A 21364-nucleotide genomic window follows, 5' to 3' on the forward strand; every position below is an offset into this window, starting at 1 on the left:
TGCTATTTTGAAAAGTTATTTGATTGAAAATAACCTGCCAAAGGAGGTCAATTAAGCCCACATTCCAGTATTATTTTTCTTGCTCTGTTTCATATATGTTATGCTCGGGAATAATTTGTTATTCCATTAAGAATTTAATGAAGGCCATTACCAAGATAATATATCTGCTTGAAAATACATTTAAGTTTGCAAGTAATTTTGGTGGGATCACGGACCCTCTCAGCAATGATTACCTACTGGTGCATAATAAATTAATTTCAAAACTTAGTGGCTTAAAATGCCAAAGATTCATCATCTCACTCGGTTTTGTGGCTCAGGAATTTGGGAATAGCTTAGCTTAGTTCTGGGCTTAGAAATCTCATTAGATTGTACTGCTTCTCTGGAGTGAGTAATTTAGAAGAACATCATGTCTAAGACATGTCTAAGACATGATGTCTTGTCCTCGACACTCATGAATTCACAGTAGCTGTGGTTACCTGCACAAGACCGGAACAAGATCAAGCCAGCCACCATTCTAATGTGGAGTACGAGGGGTTCATGAAATCCTGCTCCTGAGGATATCTGTAGAGTTAATGGCTTCTGAAAGAGGAAGAGAGTCAGTTTTCTTTAAGGGTGTGGCTGCTGGAAAGTTTACCACACTCCAGTGGATTGTCCTATATCCAGGGGTGTATGGGCAGCACAAATTAGATTAAATGTTATTTAAAAAGAGGATATGAAGTTAGGAGAGGGGCAGGGATGTAGGGGTAGATATAGGATGAATATGTGTGTGTGTGAGAATATGATTAAAATAGATTGTATGGAATTTTCCCTCCCCCAAAAAGGAACAGTGTGTAGTTAACAGCAAAAACTAAGTAAGTGTTATTATTGACTGAAAAAGAAGACCTTGTCTTAGAAATCACACACCATCATTTCTGAAGCATTCTATTGATTGTAAATATCAATCCTGTTTATTTTTGGAGGAAACTATATGGGGGCTTGAACACCAGGACCCAAGACTATTAGGAACTATGTTGGAGACTGGCTCCTTCATCTAAAATAGTGATTCTCAACCTTCCTAATTATACAACCCTTTAAATAGAGTTTTTTTTTTATGTATGGTGGCCCCAACCATAAAGCTGTTTTTGTTGCTATTTCATAACTGTAATTTTGCTGCTGTTATGAATTATAATGTAAACATCTCTGTTTTCCATTGGTCTCAGGTAACTCCCATGAAAGGGCCATTTGACCCCCCTCACACACAAGGGACTGTGACCCACAGGTTGAGAAACACTGCTCTAGCGCATACATAAAGATTCCATAGAACATTAGCTTCACGAGGAGAGTTGTTCTATGTTTTTCTTCATTTTTATGCTCCAAGCGAGGCACTTAATAAGTGAACAAATAAAGGGACTTTGGCTCCATAATCTTCAACTCAAAAGACTAGTAGTTGACTCTCTAGGTTTTGTAGGAACAAAAGATATTTCCTTAAAGACTCTAAAGGTGAGGAGGAGAGAATGTAACTCCTAGGAATCTTCAGGGACAGTTTATCTAGAGGAAAAGATGAATGCTATTGCTAATGTATGGCGATGTGTCACAGTCTTTGTTAAGTGACTATTAAATATTACATATGCATACACATATAACTTTCAATGTATATTTTGGAAAGGAGTAAATAATTGTGATCCAGATATATGAAGAATATTACTACATATATGCACCCACAACGCATGTGCACAAAGCATGCACTCTTTATTGCTGTAGCTTAAAACTAGAAACTGCCTTTTAGCAGAATGTCAGAAATGGTCTTTTGTAGACTAATACCTAGCATAGTTTTGATGCATAAATTACAACGCTGGAGACAAGAGACAGGTTAAAGTTTATCATGTGATGATATTTGAGAAAGGGAAGACTGTGGGTAGAGAGTCAAAGTCTGACAAAAAATATTGAAGGCCTGTGTATAGAAGACAACAGTAGCCCTCTTTCTGGTAGTGTAATTGAGTCAGGCCATGCCCCGCTATGGTGTATGCATCTGCTTGGATGTAATTTATCAAGAGAGAGGGTTAACTTGTGCAAAGTCGTGTGGCTGTCATCCATCAAAAACAATAGGCTGTCTCTGAAATGAATGCTCTCTTACCAATGCAAGTCACCTGCAAGGCCCAGGGGAGTAAGGGATGTACGTGAAGACTCTCATCCCAGGTGCCTTGTCTGCCTTCAAGAAGAAAGATGTCAGTTTTTGAGTTCAGAGGACAAAGACAGGAGTTGGTTTTAGAAAAAGCCTAGCAGTTTATTTCTTGATGGTTTACAGTGGGATGCTGGTCTCTTTACACCTTCTCAGGAGGGTCTGTAAGGCAGCTTCAGCAGCTCTCTGGACACTGATGCAGGGGTCCTGCCGAAGTGTTTGGAGCCCTGAGGTGGAAGATTAAATGAACAAGGAGAGTCAGAGCCTAGCAGGAATAGCAACCACACCAAGGCCATGTTTATACAGCCCTGTGGTGCTGTACAGGGCAGTCCCGTGTGAGGCCCAAGTCAATGCTCACATCCTAGTCTTAAAGGAAAAAAGGATGAAGGATGTAGCTGGGTGGAAGAGTGGGTACTTAGCAGTTATAAGCTTCAGTCCCGAGGAGAGGACTGGGGAGAGGAAAAGGAAGAAGAGGAGGAAGAGGAAAAGGTGGAGAGAAAGAAGGAGGAGGGCAAGGAGGATGATGCAGCATATATATATTTCGTTCAACAAGTTTAGACAACTAAATAACTTGTAGTCAATTGAGAATGATGTCAGCAAAGAAGCAGAGCTGGAGGCTGCTATCAATTCAATTCCAGGACCTAGGAAGCCTCAAAAATGACTGGATGCCAAAGTTTTCTACTTCTGGCCTGATCTGGAACTTGGAGCAATTAGCCTCTCATTTTCTAAGCGTGGAACAAAAGGATGTGTGCTAACTAGGGGTGATACTTACGCATGGTGAGTTGCTCTCGGTCTAATAACTCCATGTATTGGCTGGTCAAATGGAGAATAATGGCATCTAAAGTCAAGGAAAGAAAACAGTACTGATTTCACTGTAAGGGGAAAGTGGACCTGATTGGAGCTAGTCAGAAGGCAAATGGACCGACCGATGGGTGACTGAACAAATTATGTGAATTTCCATGTGCCGCTGAGGCTAATAGAAGGAGAACTTCTCCTGGGTCATGGGCCATTTGTTTGGCAAGTGCTTACATATCCAGTTCATTAAAAATAATCACAAATCGGCCTTCTTGGGAATGGGGAGAAGGTATTGTCAGGTTTCAAACCTGCATGAAATAGGGTCCATGTATGTGTCAAATTTATAATGTAATTAAGGCAATGATGTGCATGATCCAATAAGTCCTTAAGCCTTGGTATTAAAACTGACCACACCAGCGGGCCTGTTTACTGTGTGATGGGTTAGTTAGACAAGGCTTACTTAGGACGTCATAGTAGGAGCGTGTCTAGAGAGTCACTTGTTTTTCTGTTTCATAGACGTGGCAGGGAGGTGATACAGGGACGTGAAATGTCCCATGTAACACAGCAGAAGCAAGGGCCCTGTCCAGACATCCTTCTCACGTCCACCATGCTACCGCTCATGGGCTCATCTTGCAAATGCAGTATGTGATTCAGAGGGAGGAACCAGGCAAAGCAAAATACTTATTCTGTGGTACCAGGCTAGGAACCAAGACTCTGGGAAAATAAAGAACAAAGACTTGGGAGCAGTGGAGCCTGGAAGACTTCAGAGAACAGTCAGGTTGGGGGACAGCGAGTGTGGGTGAATGGGTAGAGGCTGTACATTTTCATTTGTGAAAGGAAAGATGATACCCACAAGACGAAGAACGCATTTCTTCCTGCTTCCTCAACTCCCTTCTGTTTCTGCCATACCGGTTTCACGCTGGGGAAGCTTTCGGTCAAAGTGAAAACTGAGTAGAGGAGAAGAAAGCCACGTGGGTCAGGACTGGGAAAGGGGCTCACCCGTGAGCTTGACAGCCGCACTGCGGATCATCTCCCAGCTGCTGCTGAAGAAGGTGAACGAATGTGTGTGGAGGATCCACAGAATTTCCTGGTTCTTCTTGGCCTGGAAGAGAGGGGGCTCATTTCCAAGAGAGCAGCTGGAAAGGGACCCTCCTCCTTCCATATGTCTCAGAGACGAGAAGCCTGAAGGTTCATTAACACCCACAGCCATTTGTGATGGACCGCAAGTTGTCCTATGGTCATTTTGATAATGGTTTAACAAGGCTTAAAGGACTGGTTCGCAGACACAGCTTCGGGAGCACAGCAGAAGTGATCCTTATGGGTCTTGAGGGAGAGGTTGATGCATGGGAATACCAGGGACCATTGCCATCCTTGTAGGGCTATCCTGGCCCTGTTTTTATTATGCCAACAACACAGGAACAATTACAGATGTGACCCATTGAGGAGACCAGTCAGCTCCTTGCTAGAGATTGATACCAATTATGTGTATTCTCATGAGGTTTGTATAGACTCCTGTCCTGCTATTTCGGCGGCACCATCTGCTGTGCACTCACCAGCTTCATGCAGAATTGCCTGTAGAAATCTCTGGCCCGTGGCAGGTCTGGTTCAAGGAGGTGGTCTAGTATCCCATAGAGCTCCTGAAGGCCCAGGAAAGGGATGCAGATGACCAAGACATCACGGCAAGCCTAGAATACAGAGGTTTCGCTATTATAGTCTGTAAGCCTGGAGTCATCTGCCAGAAGGGAATAACTGCTCATTGACTGCCCGTGGCTTGAAAGAAAGCAAAAGGTGGAAAAGAGATGATGAAATGGAATTTCGAATTGGTGAAGTGATGTGTCTTTTCGGGTTCAACTCTGAAGGGTGACCTCAGAGTTGGCTTCCTGTTCGGCTAGTGCACACGCCTCAGCCCGGCGGGAAGTGGAGGTGAAGGTGCCTGCAGGCCTACTTACAGCTCCAATCTTGGGGTTAGGGTCCCAGAGGTGGAGAAGGAATGAAATCATGCTCTTTTTTACTTCTTCGGCGAAAAAGATCTTCCATCTTCTTCCTGTTAGGGCTGCTAAATCCTCGAATAAGACGATGGCAGTCAGTCTCACATCATCTTGCTCCTGTGGTGAGAAATGGGTCTTCTCACAGGATATTCCCTGCTGACACCCCTCTGGTACCCACCCCACCTTGCCACGCTTCAAGTCGTGGAAGGAATTCTAGAACCCGCGCACTGGTGTGTTCGTGCCACTGCCTCTGTTCTCTCCAAGACTCTATCCCTCAGACTCAGTTTTGGGTGATGTTAGAGATCTGAAGAGCCAATTTCTCCCCTTGTTTATGATTGCAGAATGACAAATAGGGGAGTTGGCAGCAGGAGGCCAGGGAGGGGACCCATTTGTTACATATTTTCTTATATTTTTGGTTGTGAGCTTAGCCTTTTAACGGCTGAGCCATCCCTCCAGGCCTACATATTTTCTTAAAATTTCCTGGTTGCAAATTAACCCTAAAGCTATGAGTCATCTTATCTTAGCTACATTAGATCCAGTGCTCTTCCTCGAGATGCCAAATATTTTGTAAAGGGATGAAAAACTGTTCAGGAATCCAGGAGTTACAAAAATCTGCCTGACTCCCTTCCTGTGACCCTGTTCCCATACGAAGTTATGGAAGTTGTTATTATTATTATTGTTGTTGTTGCTGTTGTTGTCTAGGATAGTTGAAACTGTAAGATGATGGGGAAGCCTCTGTGTGTCACATGTGTAATAACTTCTTGATGTGGTTCAGAGTCCCAGCAGAAGCAACAGAAGCAAAGATGAGTGTTCTGCTCAGGCCCACAAAGCTAGCCTAAAAATGAGGAAATATCTGTGAAGTTCAATGTTCTCATTTTTCAGTTGAGAAAAAATGGGTAACACTGAGTAAAGTGATTGACTGAGGTAGCAGAGTAGCAAAACGGGGCCGGGAGTGTGGCACAGTGGCCACCTGTGGTCAGTTCTGCCCTTCCCTGAAGCATCATCAGGCTTTGAGAATTACAGGAAAGCACTTGCGCTCTGAGAGGAAAATGGGGGGGGGGGTCAGTTGGTTGACCACAGAATTGCATGCCTGCCAACCCTATAGCAAAATACAGAGATTGCATGCCTGCCCACCCTATAGCAAAATACAGAGATTGCATGCCTGCCCACCCTATAGCAAAATACAGAGGACAAAGCATTACAGAGTCATGCAGGCTTGCAGGAAGGTGACACACTGGAGGAAGATTTGCACATCTTTGCTAACATCTAGGTTTTGTAAAACCTTTATTCACATGTGATGAAATCAATCCCTCCTAGGAGTGAGCAATGACTAATCTAATAACCAGGAAGAATTTGCATTTTTTTTTCTTTTAAAATAGCGCTGTGTAACATTGCTTGGAAACTGTCAAGAAGACTTGTAGCTGACTTAGGGCTCAGATCCAAGAGAAATATTATTATTTCAACAAGAACACAGGAAATCTAACAGATGGGGCCAAAAAGCAGACTTCAGTCAGCCCCTTGTTGAATGAAGATTGATATCAATTATCTATGTAGTGAAAAAATAAACTTTTTTTTCCTCCAGAAAATTCTACATTGAGCAGAAGTCCAGGAAGCAGTTTGAGGGTAACTTGAGAATTAAATTAAAGAAAATGGTTGGGGAAAAACCACAGAAAGCTGTTTTAACATGCCAAGCTACACTAGAATATAAACAAAGTACAAAACACAACATTTTAGAATTATTGGCAGTAGGAATATATTATATATTAAAATTTATAGACCCTAAGCTAATAAATCACCAAAGTTTCAGGAAGAAAGTGAAATATTAAAAATCTGGAGTAAATAAATAGGGAAATGTTGTAGTTGAAAGGCAACTTTCCCTTAAGTTCTATTTAATACTTCTTGGGCCTCCATAGGAGACTTAACTTAGTGGCCTATAAAATATATAATGAATAGAAAAATTAGGTTTTTGAAATTGGAGTTTTCAGTCTGGAGACCAGAAGATAGGCAAATTAATGAAGCCTTAAATGTTTATGGAGGGAACACTGGAGAGGGAAGCTAGCAGTTCTTCCAGCAGTAGGACTTGAGGAAGCATCTGTAGCCCTTAAAATGCTAGGTTGAAGTTATTGTGAAAATAGATTTTTATATCCACAGCAGCGAATAAACAAACAAATAATACTAAAATACAATTTGTAGACTACAGAAAGGGAATGACTTCCCTTCACTTAGGAATGCTAATTGATCTTTGGTGATGAGTCAAATAAGTTACAATTTATGAGCCCCATTGGTCCCTTCATCAGTTAACAGCTCTGCAGGTAGACTGTGAAAACAGCCTTAGGCAATACATCATTAGCGAGTGTGGCTGTGTTCCAATAAAACTTTATTGACAAATGCAGAGTGTAGGCTGGATTTGGTTCACGTATTGCAATTGATGACTCCTGGATGAAATGAGTCTTTGAATTTGGAAAGTGGAACAGATCGTGTTGGAGGAACCAGGAACTGTCCCAGTTTGTATATTCCCTAAAGTAAATGAGGTCTGAGCAAATTACCTGGGAGATAAACCCAGGAAACAAACCTAAGAAATGAGAATCAGAGAAGGAACTGAAGAAAGCAAAGAGAGGGGGGCATTTGTGGGTGTGCTGACCTTCTGTGTGCAAAAGCACACAGACCTTCTCTGGAGTGAAGAACTCAAGACATTTGTTCAAGTTTCTTCCCAGGACTAGTCACCCGGGCAACGATTCTACGTCACTCGGCTCAGGCGGAGAGATGCTAGGAGCAGTAGCCTGTGTGGACGTGGTTTGCAGAAGCTCTCAGGAGTGGCTACCGAGGGCTGGTGGGGCACCCACAGTCTCCTCCACGCACTGTGCAGACCCTTCTCTGTTCTCCCAGGGAAGGGAGACTCCCAGGGGCTCACTTACGTCTTCAAAGAAGGTTCTCGTTTGCAGCACGATTTCCTTGAAGTAGAAGCTGATGTCTCTCTCCGTGAGCAGCTCCAGGGTTTTCTTCAGGGCTTTCAAGCTTTCACAGACGACCTCAGTGCGCGCCAAGTGGTACAGGCCCCTGATGATCGATTCTAGCATTATCTGCTTATGCTTCCTCACCTGTGATGGGGCGAGGCCTCTTAATCTATGAAACGATTCCACGTGTTTCTTGAATAGGGTAGAAACTCCCCGGCGTGGAAACTATAATGTACGCCAAATGTATGGACTTCAACCTTGAAGTCGTTACTTCAGCTGGGTTGCTGGGATTTTCACTTAATTCCCACGAAGCTACCAGATGGGAGTTGCTATATTACCACCTTGAAACTCTGCTTAGACAAATCCTTTCCCCCAGGAGTGTAGCTTACCTTGTGAGGAGCCCCACATGCTGTGTTGCCCAGTCCTCGGATGGCCATTTGCCTCAGAGTAGCGTTGGAGTCCCAGGCACTCTGATCCATGAAAATCAGTACGTCTCGGAGATTTCCATGCTTCCAGAGGATTGGCTCCTTCATAAGCTGAAATCAACACACTCCTCCCCTTTAGAGTCCCTTCCCTTGAGGAAGCTCAAGGCACCTTAAGTACAATTAAAGATGGGTCCTTACTGCTGTGGAGCAGAGGAAGGAAGTTCCCGAGTGAACTAGCAAATCTGGTATCATCCCAGATATGAGCTACTCATAGGTCAAAGTAATGAGGACCAGACTATCTAGATAGGAGGATTTCCTCAAAGAAAACTGGAGGAACAAAGACAGAAGCTTCTGCTCAAGGTTCCTTCTCTGGACTGGCTAGTCCTTGTGTCGGGGGAAGAGCTAGAGAGATGCTGACTTAGTGTTAAGTCCCCCTTACATTTACTAGTCTCCATTTCCTGACCTGGAGGAGCTTGTTGAGACAGAGATTTCCTTCCCCTTTTATACATTGTTTGTGCATCTTTGGCAGGAACGGATCCTGTCACAACTAAAACTCCTCTTGGAGGACCCCTTGAGCTCCACAGTCTCCAGGAGACACACACTAAGGGACCAACAAGGGCGCATGGATGACTATTCTTCCTTGCCTCAGAGAAGAAGGCTGTGCCAGTTATCCGGTAGTTCTCGGAGGAGGAGGTGAGAGATGCAAGTAGGTGTTCCATGATATCGAGTATGACTCCATGCTGCCAGACAGCCATGCTCCTGGAAAACACACATTTTAAAAGGGACTTAATTTCCTTCTAATGGAAGAAGCTGCAGTGTAATTTACAGGTCCCTCAAGCCAATCATTGTATCTCAAGAGAAATACTAGATGAAAGAGAGCCAAGCCTTACGTTTTTAAAATGACCCATCCCAGTAGTCAATTTATATAGTTTAGCTAAAGTAGTTCGCTTGAATCATTTTCGTTCTTGAGGAAAAAAAAAATTAAGTTTGGGGCTGAAACACTGACCTCGTCCCCCTCCTTCCTGCCTTGGTACCTGATGCTACCAGTGGGGTTGCATCTTCATTCTTGGCTTTTGCCTTTCTCTTTGGTGCCCATCTCTAGATCATCAGCAAATTACCTGGCCAGCGCACACACGCCTATGTGATGGGCGTCAGGGTTGCTAAGCAGGTTCCACAAATTGTCGCCTTCATCAGATTCTTTCGCAAGGCCTTCTTTCATGGCTTGGGCTTGCAAGCATTTCAGAGTTGCAGTTGAGAGTCTGGGGGAGGCGGCAGACACCTCAGAAGGAAATCCACCCTACAGAGGATGCTGGGATTCCCTAGTTTAGTCTTCCCACTTCTTGTAAGGCTCTCCAAACCTTAGGTTAGTGGATGTTGTTCAAGACACAAACAAGGCAGCCCTCTTCTCCCACCTTAGTGTTGGGGTCAGAGGGGACACAGGTGATGAACAGATAATGACATAAAATCTAGCCAACTGCTCATAAGGAAAGACGATCAAAACGATACCAAGCCAAACCCTACACACAGGAAGTGAAAAGTAGCATATTTTACTGGATCTTTGAGATCAGATTGCATCTTCTTGTGAATCTGCCGGTTGCCAGGATGCCTGGTGTCTAGGCATCCCCATGTGCATGTCTGGCTTCAAATATGGCCCCTAATACTGCTGCCATTGGTGAAGCTATATGTATTATCAGAGCAGCGTGTGCTGAGTCTAAATGCTCTTTAAATGTCTTGGAAAAGGCTACATTATGAGCTACATGGGAATGAAAAGCTATGCAAAAGGCCAGGGAAACAGAGTGACATGAGAACCCACATCTTACAGTTCTAAACAGGTCTCTTGTTTTTCTCTTTTAATTTTGCATTTTGTCTTATTGGTCTTATGTTTATTTTGATTTCCATTTTTTTGTGTCTTTGGGAGGGAGAACATAAAGTTGGGTGGATAGGGAGGTTGGGAGGCCCTGGGAGGAGTTGGAGGAGGAGAAACATGATAAAAATCTATTAAAAATTAAAACAAAAATGATCTTTTTAAATAAAAGAAAAAAAAGCACTGACTCTTGGCCTAATGGAGTGTCTCCCTTTCCTTAGTGTTCTATGGACAGAGGTGCTTCTGCCAGTCCCTGAAGTCTTCGATGGGATGGGATATCCCATTTGTTTTCTTTCTCTGTGGCCTTCATTATCACAGAATTCCAACTTTCCCAGGAAGATGTATGGGCCCTCTAGGGAAGAAAGAACAGCCCCCCACCCCGCCCCACTCCTCATGTGACCATCCTAGGCAGATTCCTTAGGTATCGGCTCAGGCCTGGAGTCACAGTTAAAGGACTCTAAAGCCTTGCTCATTCCATAAGGGTTTGATAATCGGGGCAGAGGGCACAGAGTGACTTCCACAGCCCCTCTCCAGGAGTGTAGGGCCAGGCCCACCAAGGGGGGGGCTTTTCTGAGGGGTCATTTGCCTGCAGGGGTCTGGGGTCTGCTGCCGTTCTCCTAGTGGCATCACGCGTCGCCTTTGACTCAAGGTCGAAGTCGGCATTTTCTGGCCCAGGGAGCAGCTGACCAGCTTCAGGAGGAGGGTGAAGAGTTCCGGGTACAAGTTACTGATGTGAGTCCCTGTTGAGATGACTTCATACATGGCACAGGCCACCTGAGGAAACAAAGGACCGCCCAGTCAAGCAGATGTTGCTCCTCCGGGGCTGCCATAGAAGCACCTTCTTTGTCTCAGGGGTTGTTGTATAATTTCAGCACACCCCTGATAAGAACACATAGAAAAGGAACATAAACTGGCCTCTGGACTACTCAACAGGCTGGGTTTCTTAGGACTGCCATGCTGGCGTCATGGCTTCAGGAGGACACATCATGGAAAAATGAATATTTTCAGAATGGGGGATTTTCTTTTTTAAAATTTTCATTTATAAGTTTTTTTTTTTCATTTTCCATACCAACCACAGTTCCCCTTCCCTCCACTCCTCCCTTTCCCTTTATCTTCCCCTCCACCCAAACCCTCATCTACTCTTTAGAAAGGGTAAGGCCTTCTATGGGGAGTCAACAAAGTCTGGCATAATAAGTTGAGACAGGACCAAGCTCTTCCCCCATGTACCAAAGCTGAGCAAGATATCCATAGAGAATGGGCTCCAAAAAGCCAGTTCTTGCACTGAGTATAAATCCTGGTCCCACTGCCAGTGGACCCACAAACTGCCCAAGCCACACAACTGTCACCCACATTCAGAGGGCCTAGTTCAGTCCTATGCAGGTTCCCCAGTAGTCCAGTCAAGAATCAGTGAGCCCCCACTAGCTCGGGTCAGCTGTCTCCGTGGGTTTCCCCATTGTGATCTGGACCCCTTTGCTCATATAATCCCTCCTCCCTCTGAAAAACTGGACTCCAGGAGCTTGGCCCAGTGCTTAGCTGTGGGTCTCTGCATCTTATTTCATCAGTTGCTGGATGAAGGTTCTCTGATGACAATTAGGGTGGTCATCAATCAGATTACAGAGAAAGGCCAGTTCAGGTACCCTCCCCACTATCAGCATGGGGGATTTTCAGTGTTACAACAACAACAGCAGCAGCAGCAGCAGCAGCAGCAGGAGCAGCAAAAGTCATCTGGATCTGGATATAGTGAAGACTAATTTGGAAATACATTTTTTTTGGGTACTGATAAGAAATTCACTTCTGAAAATGATCAACCACAGGCAACAGTGCTGCCACGTTTGTCTAAGATGAACTAGACTATAATTTAGGGCTCCACCTGGAACCAGGTGCAAACGGATCACGGAACAGAGCACAGACAAGGCAAGGGATCAAATGTCCAACTTACTGAAATTGCATCTATCCCAGCAATATCATCTTCTAACCTGACGTCCAGCTTCTTTATCAGGGCTCTCATGAGTTTGACACTAGAGGCTGGATTTTCAGCCAGTGCTTTCCACAATGTCTTTGTGTCCCTAAGACGAGAATTCAGGAAGTTGACAGATAAGGCACAACTCTCTGGACTGTGAGCTTTTCCATCTGACTTAGTTTAAAATTGCCTTGTGATGAATCATGCCTGCAAAGGCAGATAGCTATGCTACTATGGCAAGAGGCAATAATGATGGTTTGTTTAACAGCCCTGCATTTGGTCTTGGGTCTCTGGGGCCTTTGAATGTCCAAACAGATAAAAACCAGAAAGAGGAGGGATACTGACTTCCAGTATGTACTTATTCTTACTATAAACGCAATGCATTTCTATTTTAAGATGAGCACTTTTGCATTCAATAAAATGTTTGGAAAATATTATTCATGGTTTAAATATCAATTTTAAAAATGATGTTCAGGTGACATGTTTTCAACCCTTGCTATCTTTCTCTCAAACAACACATCCTTCTTGATGCCTTGTACGGTGCTCTTGTGGGATGCATCCGACTCTACCTGTCAAAGGGCAGAGGCTTCTGTAGCAGGCTGATGACAACCGCGTCCATGTGAAAGCTGGCAATCTGGGAGATGGCCTCTAACATGAACTGAAAACTTTCCTCCTTCTGTCTGAGCACTGGCATGTGATGGTAAGTCGTACTCAGGATCTCCAGCAGCTAAGAAGGAAACATCACCTTGTCACTTCTTTCTTTGTGAGTGGCACACGGAAGGCACCATTCACACTGTGGTGGGTGGTGGATGAATTGCCTGTGGTGATATCTGGTTTGTGTTTTAACAAATAAAGCTTGCCGGAAGATCAGAGGGCAGAGCTAAGACACTAGAGCCCAGGCAGTGGTGGTACACATCTTTAATTCCAGGACTGGGAGACAAGAGTCAGACAGACCTTTGTGAGTTCAAGGCCATCCTGGGCTACACTAGATTGATTCAGTCTCAAAAAGAAACAGAGCCAGGCAGTGTTGGCCCATACCTTTAATCCCAGCACCAGGGAGATGGAGACAGGGAAGTGATGTGGCTGGGCAGAGAGAGGAATACAAGGCAGGAGGAGACAGGAGCTCAGTTGCAGTCTGGAGATATAGTCTGAGGGCGCAGTCTGTGCGTGCAGTCAGAGGGCACAGTCTGAGGAGGCAGTCTGGGCAGGATCGCCCTTTTGGTCTGAGGATTTATTTGGTAGAAAAAAAGGTCTTTCTAGTGACTGGCTGTACTGCTCCTCTGATCTTCAGCATTAACCTCTACATCCGACTCTGGGTTTTTATTATTAATACCAATTAGAATTCGTGCTACAGTTGCTAATAATATTAAAGACAGAAATTGTTTCTACGCATGACTCATTTCTCACACAATATTACTGGTGAACTGGGTATCTTTTTAGCCCATCTTAGTGAGCACTAGGAAAAGGGTACACTATGCAGGATGTTGTAATCAGCACTGCTGGGGAATATATTGAAAAGGAAAAAAATGAAGCTCTTTTGTGACAGCTGAGATGAATTCAATAAAGTATTTCAATCATCTACCCAAAGGACTGGGCTCCAGAAGGAGTAAGGCAAATGGTGGTCCAGAAGCAACCAGAGTGTTCTGAAGTCTTTTTTAAAAAAATATTTATTTACTTATTTATTATGCATACAATATTCTGTCTGTGTGTATGTCTGCAGTCCAGAAGAGGGCACCAGACCTCATTAAAGATGGCTGTGAGCCACAATGTGGTTGCTGGGAATTGAACACAGGACCTTTGGAAGAGCAGGTAATACTCCTAACCACTGAGCCATCTCTCCAGTCCCACATTCTGGAGTCTTAATTCAGCAGTTCCACAGGGCAAGGCAGAGACGGTGCAGGAGGCCGTCCTGGTCCATAAGGACACAGTACAAATGCAAAGGTGAGAAGCGTGAGGATGAGGGTGTTGAAGGAGGGTGACTTCAAAGAAGAGATGACATCATCTCCCATAGGATGACAAATGCCAGCCACTTTTCTGAATTTGGATACTAATCATTGACAATGGGGGATACTTTTATATCTATCCAGATTTTTAATGTGGGTAATGGCAGAGATACTTTGCCTCTACTACAATTTTCTTCTTATTTTGTATGGATATTTAAATTAAATACTTATTATAAGCATAACATTTTTATCAAAGGCATAACATTTTCTAAATTATTCAAAAAACAGTGCAGGTATCGCTTAAGATGATTATCTCAACGGCCCAGTTCAGTGATAATTGGGGAGGGTTTAATTTTCCTTTCAAAATTTTTTCTACGTTCTGCTAATCAGTCTCTCTCTTTATGCCAATCACACAAACACACAGGTATTTCATTTTTATCAACTACAATTTTCCTACATTTATCCTCATGCCTAACACATGGTTTCCCAACTTTTCTAAAACAATTTCTTGGAAAGTAATAAGGCCAGGGTTAATTTCTAAAGACCTTCCTCAAGGCTGTGTGATTAAGGGTTGTTGACAATGGATAGGGGTTAAGAAGCTCTTTTCTTCAGAGATGGCCTCATTCAGGTCAGCTGTCTCTCTTTTTGGTTAACCTTGGAGTAGGGCGAGTTCTGCTTTTGACTTGTGGAGTCAGGATAGAGTGTCTCCATGTGGCGCTCTTAACAGAGACTTTTGAATCTAAATCCTGTTCTTTCTTCTGAAGTCCCCAGCTGTGATAAAGGACTGAGCACTTTCCTCAGCCCACTGAGAACCTTGCTTTCCAGATGACACCCTCTAATGGGGTGTGAAAGAGTAATATGAAGAGCCGGGGTGAACTGGAGACTCTCCCTAGGCTCAGTGACCGTCTCAGAAGCACCCACCTACCCATTTTTTCTAGAGGCCAGAACTCTTTCCTTTGGCCAGACAGAGTGGGAACTGTTTTGAGATTGTGTGTGTGTGTGTGTGTGTGTGTGTGTGTATAACAAAGTCTCATGTATCCCATGGTGGCACTGAAGTTCATATGTAGGTGATAATGGCCTTGAACTCCTGAATCTACTGCCTCCCTCCCCCAAGAGCTAGGACTACAGACATGTGCCATGCTGCCCTGTTTATATCATGTTGGGAACGGAACACAGGTCTTTGTGCGTCCTGGGCAGGTACTCTATTGTGTTTTAAAAGTTGTTATAATCAAAGATTTAGCTAGGCCATCCAGCCTTGTTAACATATAGGCTAGGATTCTGCTGAGGTCCCTGAAGCTTTTGCCTGCTTCCCATTAGACTAATGATTAGAGGAAGAACAGAATGGGGATTTGACTTGGCACCTTGGAGGTGTTAGAATCCTGCTCTGCCCCATGACTGGTTGGTTGTCAGTTCACCTGATCTTCCAGCACAGCCCCATGCTCCTTCAGGGCCGCAATCATCCATATACCACAGGCCTTTGTGCACGTGGGGTTGAGAGTTTCCAGGCCATCCAGTGTTTCCTCCAAGAATGCCTGGATTTCTTCACTGGGGATGAATTTGCAGACAATCTGAGGATATAGCCACAAATGCATTATCACCCACGTCCCTTTAGATCCAGACACCTAGACCTGCTGCTACGGTGTGTTTTAGGATAACAGAAACAACTGGCTAACATCTGACTGAAACCACAGAGACCAGAGGAAATAGGACCTATTCTGACTTTTTATCTTTAAGCAAACTCTATCTGGGGTGGCCTCTTTTATTATTTTATAGTTATTGACTCTCAAGCCTGCTGTGACAATTTCTTTTCCAAATCCAAAGTTATAGCATATTGCAGAAAGGAAAACAGTAGAGAACACACACACACACACACACACACACACACACACACACACACACACACACACGAAAGAACCTCCACACACATTTTGTATATCATAGAAATGTTTCAAGTTTGGGAGAATTTGTCACATGAATGATCAACTGGCTGGCAGTATCTATTCTTCACTATCAAGAGCAGTCAAGAAGGTCAAGGAAATAAAAACTGCAGTTTTGATATCTAGGTATAGGAAGCCCAGAATGTTTGATTGACAGCAGTGTGTGGATGTAAGTGTCTATGACTGAATATGAAGCTAATGAGAGAGGGTGGGCAGCCAGGAGGAAATTGGAAAACTGAATGAGTTCCCCAAGGCATCATCTTGGGCTTTGACTATCTTGAGTTGACTGAAGATGATTGACAGGAGAACATTGGTATGCAGAACTGACTCCCCCAGTGTTAAATGGTCTGATGATGCGTTCTTGAGAAAATAATGAACTGTTTTCCAGCCTTTCAGGGTAGCCAGCTTTTGAGTTTTTACAGTCCCAAGAGAAATGTATCAGGCTTCTATGATATGCCGTGAGCTAACATCTCTTCCCCACTCACATCGAATTTTCATTGTCTGCTGTTGCCACCTTGATCCAAGTTATCTCACCTAATAACCGGATTCTTGTCATTTCCTTTGAACTGACTTCACTAATTTTGTTCTTATTCTTTCCACATTCTACTCTTCCACAGCAGCCAGTGACCTTTCAGATCTTTTTAGATCCGATGGCAATGTACCAATGGAATACTCACACCTACTCTAGGAACATGCAGCCATGTTCTCCTGACTTTACTGGATACATACTTTTTCTCCAGAGGTCACCTGTAACCTAGTCCTTATTCCTTTACTTGATTTTCTTTTCTTCAATTATTATTACTTGATGTTTTATTTGACTAGGGCGCACTATAACTTTGGTTTTCTCTTCTTAGAGCCTAGAGTTGATCTTGACATATGCTGTATACTCTGCATATGCCAATGATAGAATAAATGACAGAATTGATTGGTTAGCCTTCTCTAAGAAATAAGCTGTAATCTTTTGTCAGAAGGAGAAGGAGAAGGGGGAAGAGGAGTAGGAGGAGGAGGAGGAGGAGGAGGAGAAGAAGAAGAAGAAGAAGAAGAAGAAGAAGAGGAAGAGGAAGAGGAAGAGGAAGGAGGAGGAAGAGGAGGAGGAGGAGGAAGAAGAGGAGGAGGAGGAGGAGGAGGAGGAGAAGAAGAAGAAGAAGAAAAAGAAGAAGAAGAGGAAGAGGAAGAGGAGGAGGAGGAGGAGGAGGAGGAGGAGGAGGAGGAGGAGGAGGAGGAGGAGAAAATACTTCCTGTAATGTACAGAGGATGAATTTGATTGACTGGAAAACATGTTCTCCATCCATTCTACTCCTGTTCCTCCCCTTTCAGAGCCACATGGTTCAGAATGCTTCCACAGGGCCTTGTTAATCACAGCTGAGGACTTGGAACATGTACTCTAAGTTAGTACACTTAGTAACTGACAGAACCAAAGGTCTCTCAAAAAGGTCAGCTTGAACATCTAAGTCACTGTCTTCCTGCTTCCATAATGGGGAGGACCACACTTACTCATTTGGAAATTAAATCAGAAATAGTTTATGAGGCCAGGTTTGCATGTTCATTACCTTAGCTATTTTGGAGGATATCTTGATCTGGATCTGCTGATCATTAGATTCCAGCCCTTCCTGCAAGCCTTGTAGTCTGTCCACCTCCAGACAAATGCCTACAGTCAGCAAAGGGAGAAAGAGACGTTAAAAACCCAAACAGAGTTGGAATGTCTTGCTATATTTTGATGTGACAGTAATTAAGCTGTGGGATGCTTGTTTTTTTTTTTTTTTTTTTTTTTTTTTCCTTAACACGCAAAAGGTCGCCTGATGAGGGGCTGGCCACAAAAGCAGTTTCAACAGGTAGAAACTACATGCTGTGATCACATATTCTCCTCACAGAGTTCATCTGAGCTATGTTCTCTGCTCCTGTTTCTATTTTTGCAGGTGAAGAAGCTGTGGCAGAGTGGCATGAAGCCATTTGCCTGAGGTCACACAGATAGGACTGGCTGAATTTTAAAGTGTCTGTCTGAAACAAATACCAGGGCCTTAGAAACTGCTATTACTATTCTTCTTCCTGAACTTTCATTTTGTAGTGAGTTACCTTAAGAAAAATGAAAAAAAGGAACTATTTTGATAGAAATTCATCAGCAACTGCATAATTCATTAGTGGTAAAAATTATAAATAGAACTAAATAGTAATACATTGTGGAATATTAGTTGAAGATGTATTACATTTGTTTATGCTGTGGAACATTTGTTTAATGATGCAGAGATGTGTTGCATTCTTTTTTTTTTTTTTAATGAATGAGGCAATTTATTAACCCAGCATCCTTTGTTCTAATGCTTCTTGTTGGCAGCTGCCACCTGTCCGGCAATCCTGTCCAGATCTCTCTGTCCCTGAGGTGTTAGCTTGCGGCCCCCATCTTGGTCCTTTTCCACCATTTTCAGTCCCTCCAGGGCTTGGAGAACGCGGCGGGCCACACTCTTGGAGCCTCTGCTGAAGTGGCTGGGCCTGACACCGTTTCTCTGCCGTCCTCCATAGATCTTGGTCATGGAGCCAACCCCAGCACCTCCACGCAGGTACAGGTGCCGTGCTGTAGAAGCAGCTCGTGTGTAGAACCAGTTCTCATCATAGGGGGCAAGCTCTTTATGTTTGGCCAGCTTGACTGTGTCCACCCATTCGGGGACTTTCAGCTTCCCGGACTTTTTGAGGAAGGCTGCCAGAGCTCTGACGAACTCCTGCTGGTTAACGTCTTTTACAGTAACTCCAGGCATCGTGCGGCCTCCGCGCTGCTAGCCAGGGGAAAGGGAAAGACGGGGTTTCCCGGGCGCACAAGTCGGGCGTCGAGTCTTGCGAGAGTCTGTGTTGCATTCTTTTATGTTGCATTTGTTTAACTCTGTGAAGCTGTGTTACTTTGCCTGTCTAAATCACCTGATTGGTCTAATAAATGGCTGAATGGCCAATAGCTGGGCAGGAGAGAAATAGGCATGGCTGCTAGGTAGAGAGAATGAGTAGGAGGAGACATCTGGGAAGTAAGATGGAGAAGTAAAAGAAGAGGAGGACATCAGCAGATAACAACCCAGCTGCACAGCAAGTCATGGAGTAAGAAATAAAGAAAGGTATATAGACTAGAGAAAGATAAAAGCCCAGAGGCAAAAGGTAGAAGGGATCATTTAAGTTAAGGAAAGCTGGCTAGAAACAATTCAAGCTGAGGCCGGGCATTTATAAGTCGGAATGAGCCTCCGTGCGATCATTTGAGAGCTGGGTGGCAGGCCCCCTAAAGAGAAAAGAATAAAAACAAGAACCAACTACAGGAATGATTTCTGCATGCCATGAGAATGAATATTAACTGTGGAAACTGAACTTGGGACCCTTCTGAGGGAGGCAGCCTAGCCCAGTGGGACAGACATGGACTTAGAATCAGATTTAGCATAGCCATGGTGGCACACACCTTCAATCCCAGCCCCCCAGAGGCAGAGACACATGGAATGCTTTAGAGTTCAAGGCCATAATGTGGCTCATTCTAAGCCAGGCAAGGCTATACTGTGAGACCCCACTCCTCTTTTCTTTCTTGTTTTTTTTCTTCCTTCTTTCCCTAAAGCAAAGAGTCAGATATACCTAAACGAAAAGCCCTCTTCATTACTTTCCGTGGTCTAAGTAATGACGTATTCCTCAATTTTGAATTTCCCATATTAAAAGATATTGGCTATTCATGGGTACTTAATTTAGTATTACACTAGTTACTTGTACCTTATTGTTGTTGAATAGTACACATGCTTCCCCCACCCCCATATTGCTTATTTGATCAACCAAGGAAAAACAGCTTTGTTAATTTGGAAACTATGGCTTTCTTTCTTTCTGAAGTATTTGTGAGATACTGAGAGAGGTGGTGATAATGGGACAAATAGAGGGGACCCATTGCTCCCTGGGACACTGGTAAGATGTTAAGAGACATTAAAACCCTGTTAATGTCTGTTAGAGTCACTATTGGTGACTCCATGGCCTCTGTTTTAGCGCCATCCTCCAGGTTCCAGCCCTGCTTGAGTTCCTGTCCTGACTTCCTCCACAGGCAGACAGCGATGAAAGGTGAGCCAGATAAACACTTTCCTCCTCACCTCGATTTTTGGTCATGGTGTTGCATCACAGCACTAGAAACCCTAAGACAGGTGTTTTTCTTGCATGTATGTCAATGCACCACATGTGTGCCTGGTTCTGCAGACCCCAGAAGAGGACATTGGACCCCCTGGAACCAGGGTTACAGATGATTGTGAGCTACCATGTAGATACTGGGAACTGAACTCAGATCCTCTGGAAGAACAGCCAGTGTTCTTAACTGCACAGCCCCAAGTCCTTTTCCTTCCTTTTTTTTTTCTGGTTAGGTACAGTTATTCACATATAACTGGAAAGCTGAGGGTGGGAGTCTTTGTCTCTGAGACAGAAACAAAGCATCCACAAAATGCTCTCTTAGGGAACTCTGAAAATTACATGGCACCATAATAATTGTGTAATTTTCTCCTGAAGAAAAATGTGCGATACAGAGACACTGCTAATATGTTCAATTTCTCAGTCATTTAAACCAGAGACTTTCAAAACATTTTTACCTACTTTAAGAAATTGTTGTAATGCTTTTGTATTAGTTTTTTTTTTTTTAAAATCTGGGTGTGATTTTAAATTCCACATCTTTAATTCCAGCACTCTGGAGGTGGAGGCAAAACTCTGTGAGTTCCACATCAGGTTGGTTTAGTGAGTTCCAGGCCAGTGAGGGCAGCGTGATGAGACCTTATCAAAACAAAACCAAACGAAACAAAAAGCTGAGCTGGTGGTGCATGCTGTTGGTCCTAGCGTTTGGGAGGCAGACTCATACTTGTCTGCCTGGTCTAAATAGTGAGTTCCAGAACAGCCGGAGCTACATAGTGAGACCCTGACTCAAAAAGACTTGGGGGGGGGGGGAAGACAACCTGGAAAGGGGTCACTGAGAAGATAACCTGTTGCAAGTCTAAAAGACAGAGAATTCTGTGAGGAAACAGAACCGAGGGCTAGAGAGGCAGGAGGTGGTTATTGGAAGGAAAATCTGCGGAAAGGGGAGTCAGAAGCTACAAAGAGGTCTTTCATTTACTGGAGCAGTCCCCACCTTTTGCACAGAACAGACCAATAATGGAGCTAGTAGCTGCCAGGCGGATGGTGGGCAGCGTATCACATGAGTGAGGAGCCAGGAGCCCAAGGAGCGACCCAATTCTGAAGTTCCGTGGTGCCTGCAAGATAGAGGGGGCACCCATGTGATGGGGTGCTTGATCCTACAGCAGGGTTAAGTCCATTCTTTTCCCTGTGCAGGTCCTTTAGGATGAATTTAAATCCTGAGCACTTAAT

At 44.0% G+C, this 21364-nt stretch overlaps 2 protein-coding genes across 2 annotated transcripts in view; both read right to left on the reverse strand.

Moving 5' to 3' along the window:
* Positions 1–2278: 2278 nt before the first annotated feature.
* Positions 2279–21364, reverse strand: part of Mroh2b (maestro heat like repeat family member 2B) — a 57266-nt gene continuing 38180 nt past the window's right edge. Inside the window, exons 28-42 of the mRNA XM_038323290.1 lie at positions 21129–21249; positions 17575–17672; positions 15503–15655; positions 12714–12871; positions 12124–12250; positions 10771–10958; positions 9439–9579; positions 8965–9079; positions 8285–8431; positions 7857–8039; positions 4903–5058; positions 4507–4638; positions 3953–4055; positions 2931–2996; positions 2279–2385 (exon numbers count right to left, since the gene is read on the reverse strand). Coding sequence (XP_038179218.1) covers positions 2279–2385; positions 2931–2996; positions 3953–4055; positions 4507–4638; positions 4903–5058; positions 7857–8039; positions 8285–8431; positions 8965–9079; positions 9439–9579; positions 10771–10958; positions 12124–12250; positions 12714–12871; positions 15503–15655; positions 17575–17672; positions 21129–21249 — 1995 coding nt within the window. The remainder of the gene's footprint in view (positions 2386–2930; positions 2997–3952; positions 4056–4506; positions 4639–4902; positions 5059–7856; positions 8040–8284; positions 8432–8964; positions 9080–9438; positions 9580–10770; positions 10959–12123; positions 12251–12713; positions 12872–15502; positions 15656–17574; positions 17673–21128; positions 21250–21364) is intronic.
* On the reverse strand, positions 18297–18828 carry LOC119810004 (40S ribosomal protein S19). The gene has a single exon (XM_038323291.1). It carries the CDS (start codon positions 18769–18771, stop codon positions 18334–18336), a length of 438 nt encoding a protein of 145 aa, XP_038179219.1. The 5' UTR covers positions 18772–18828; the 3' UTR covers positions 18297–18333.

This window comes from Arvicola amphibius, chromosome 3, assembly GCF_903992535.2.
Source record: "Arvicola amphibius chromosome 3, mArvAmp1.2, whole genome shotgun sequence".
Lineage (NCBI taxonomy): Eukaryota > Metazoa > Chordata > Mammalia > Rodentia > Cricetidae > Arvicola > Arvicola amphibius.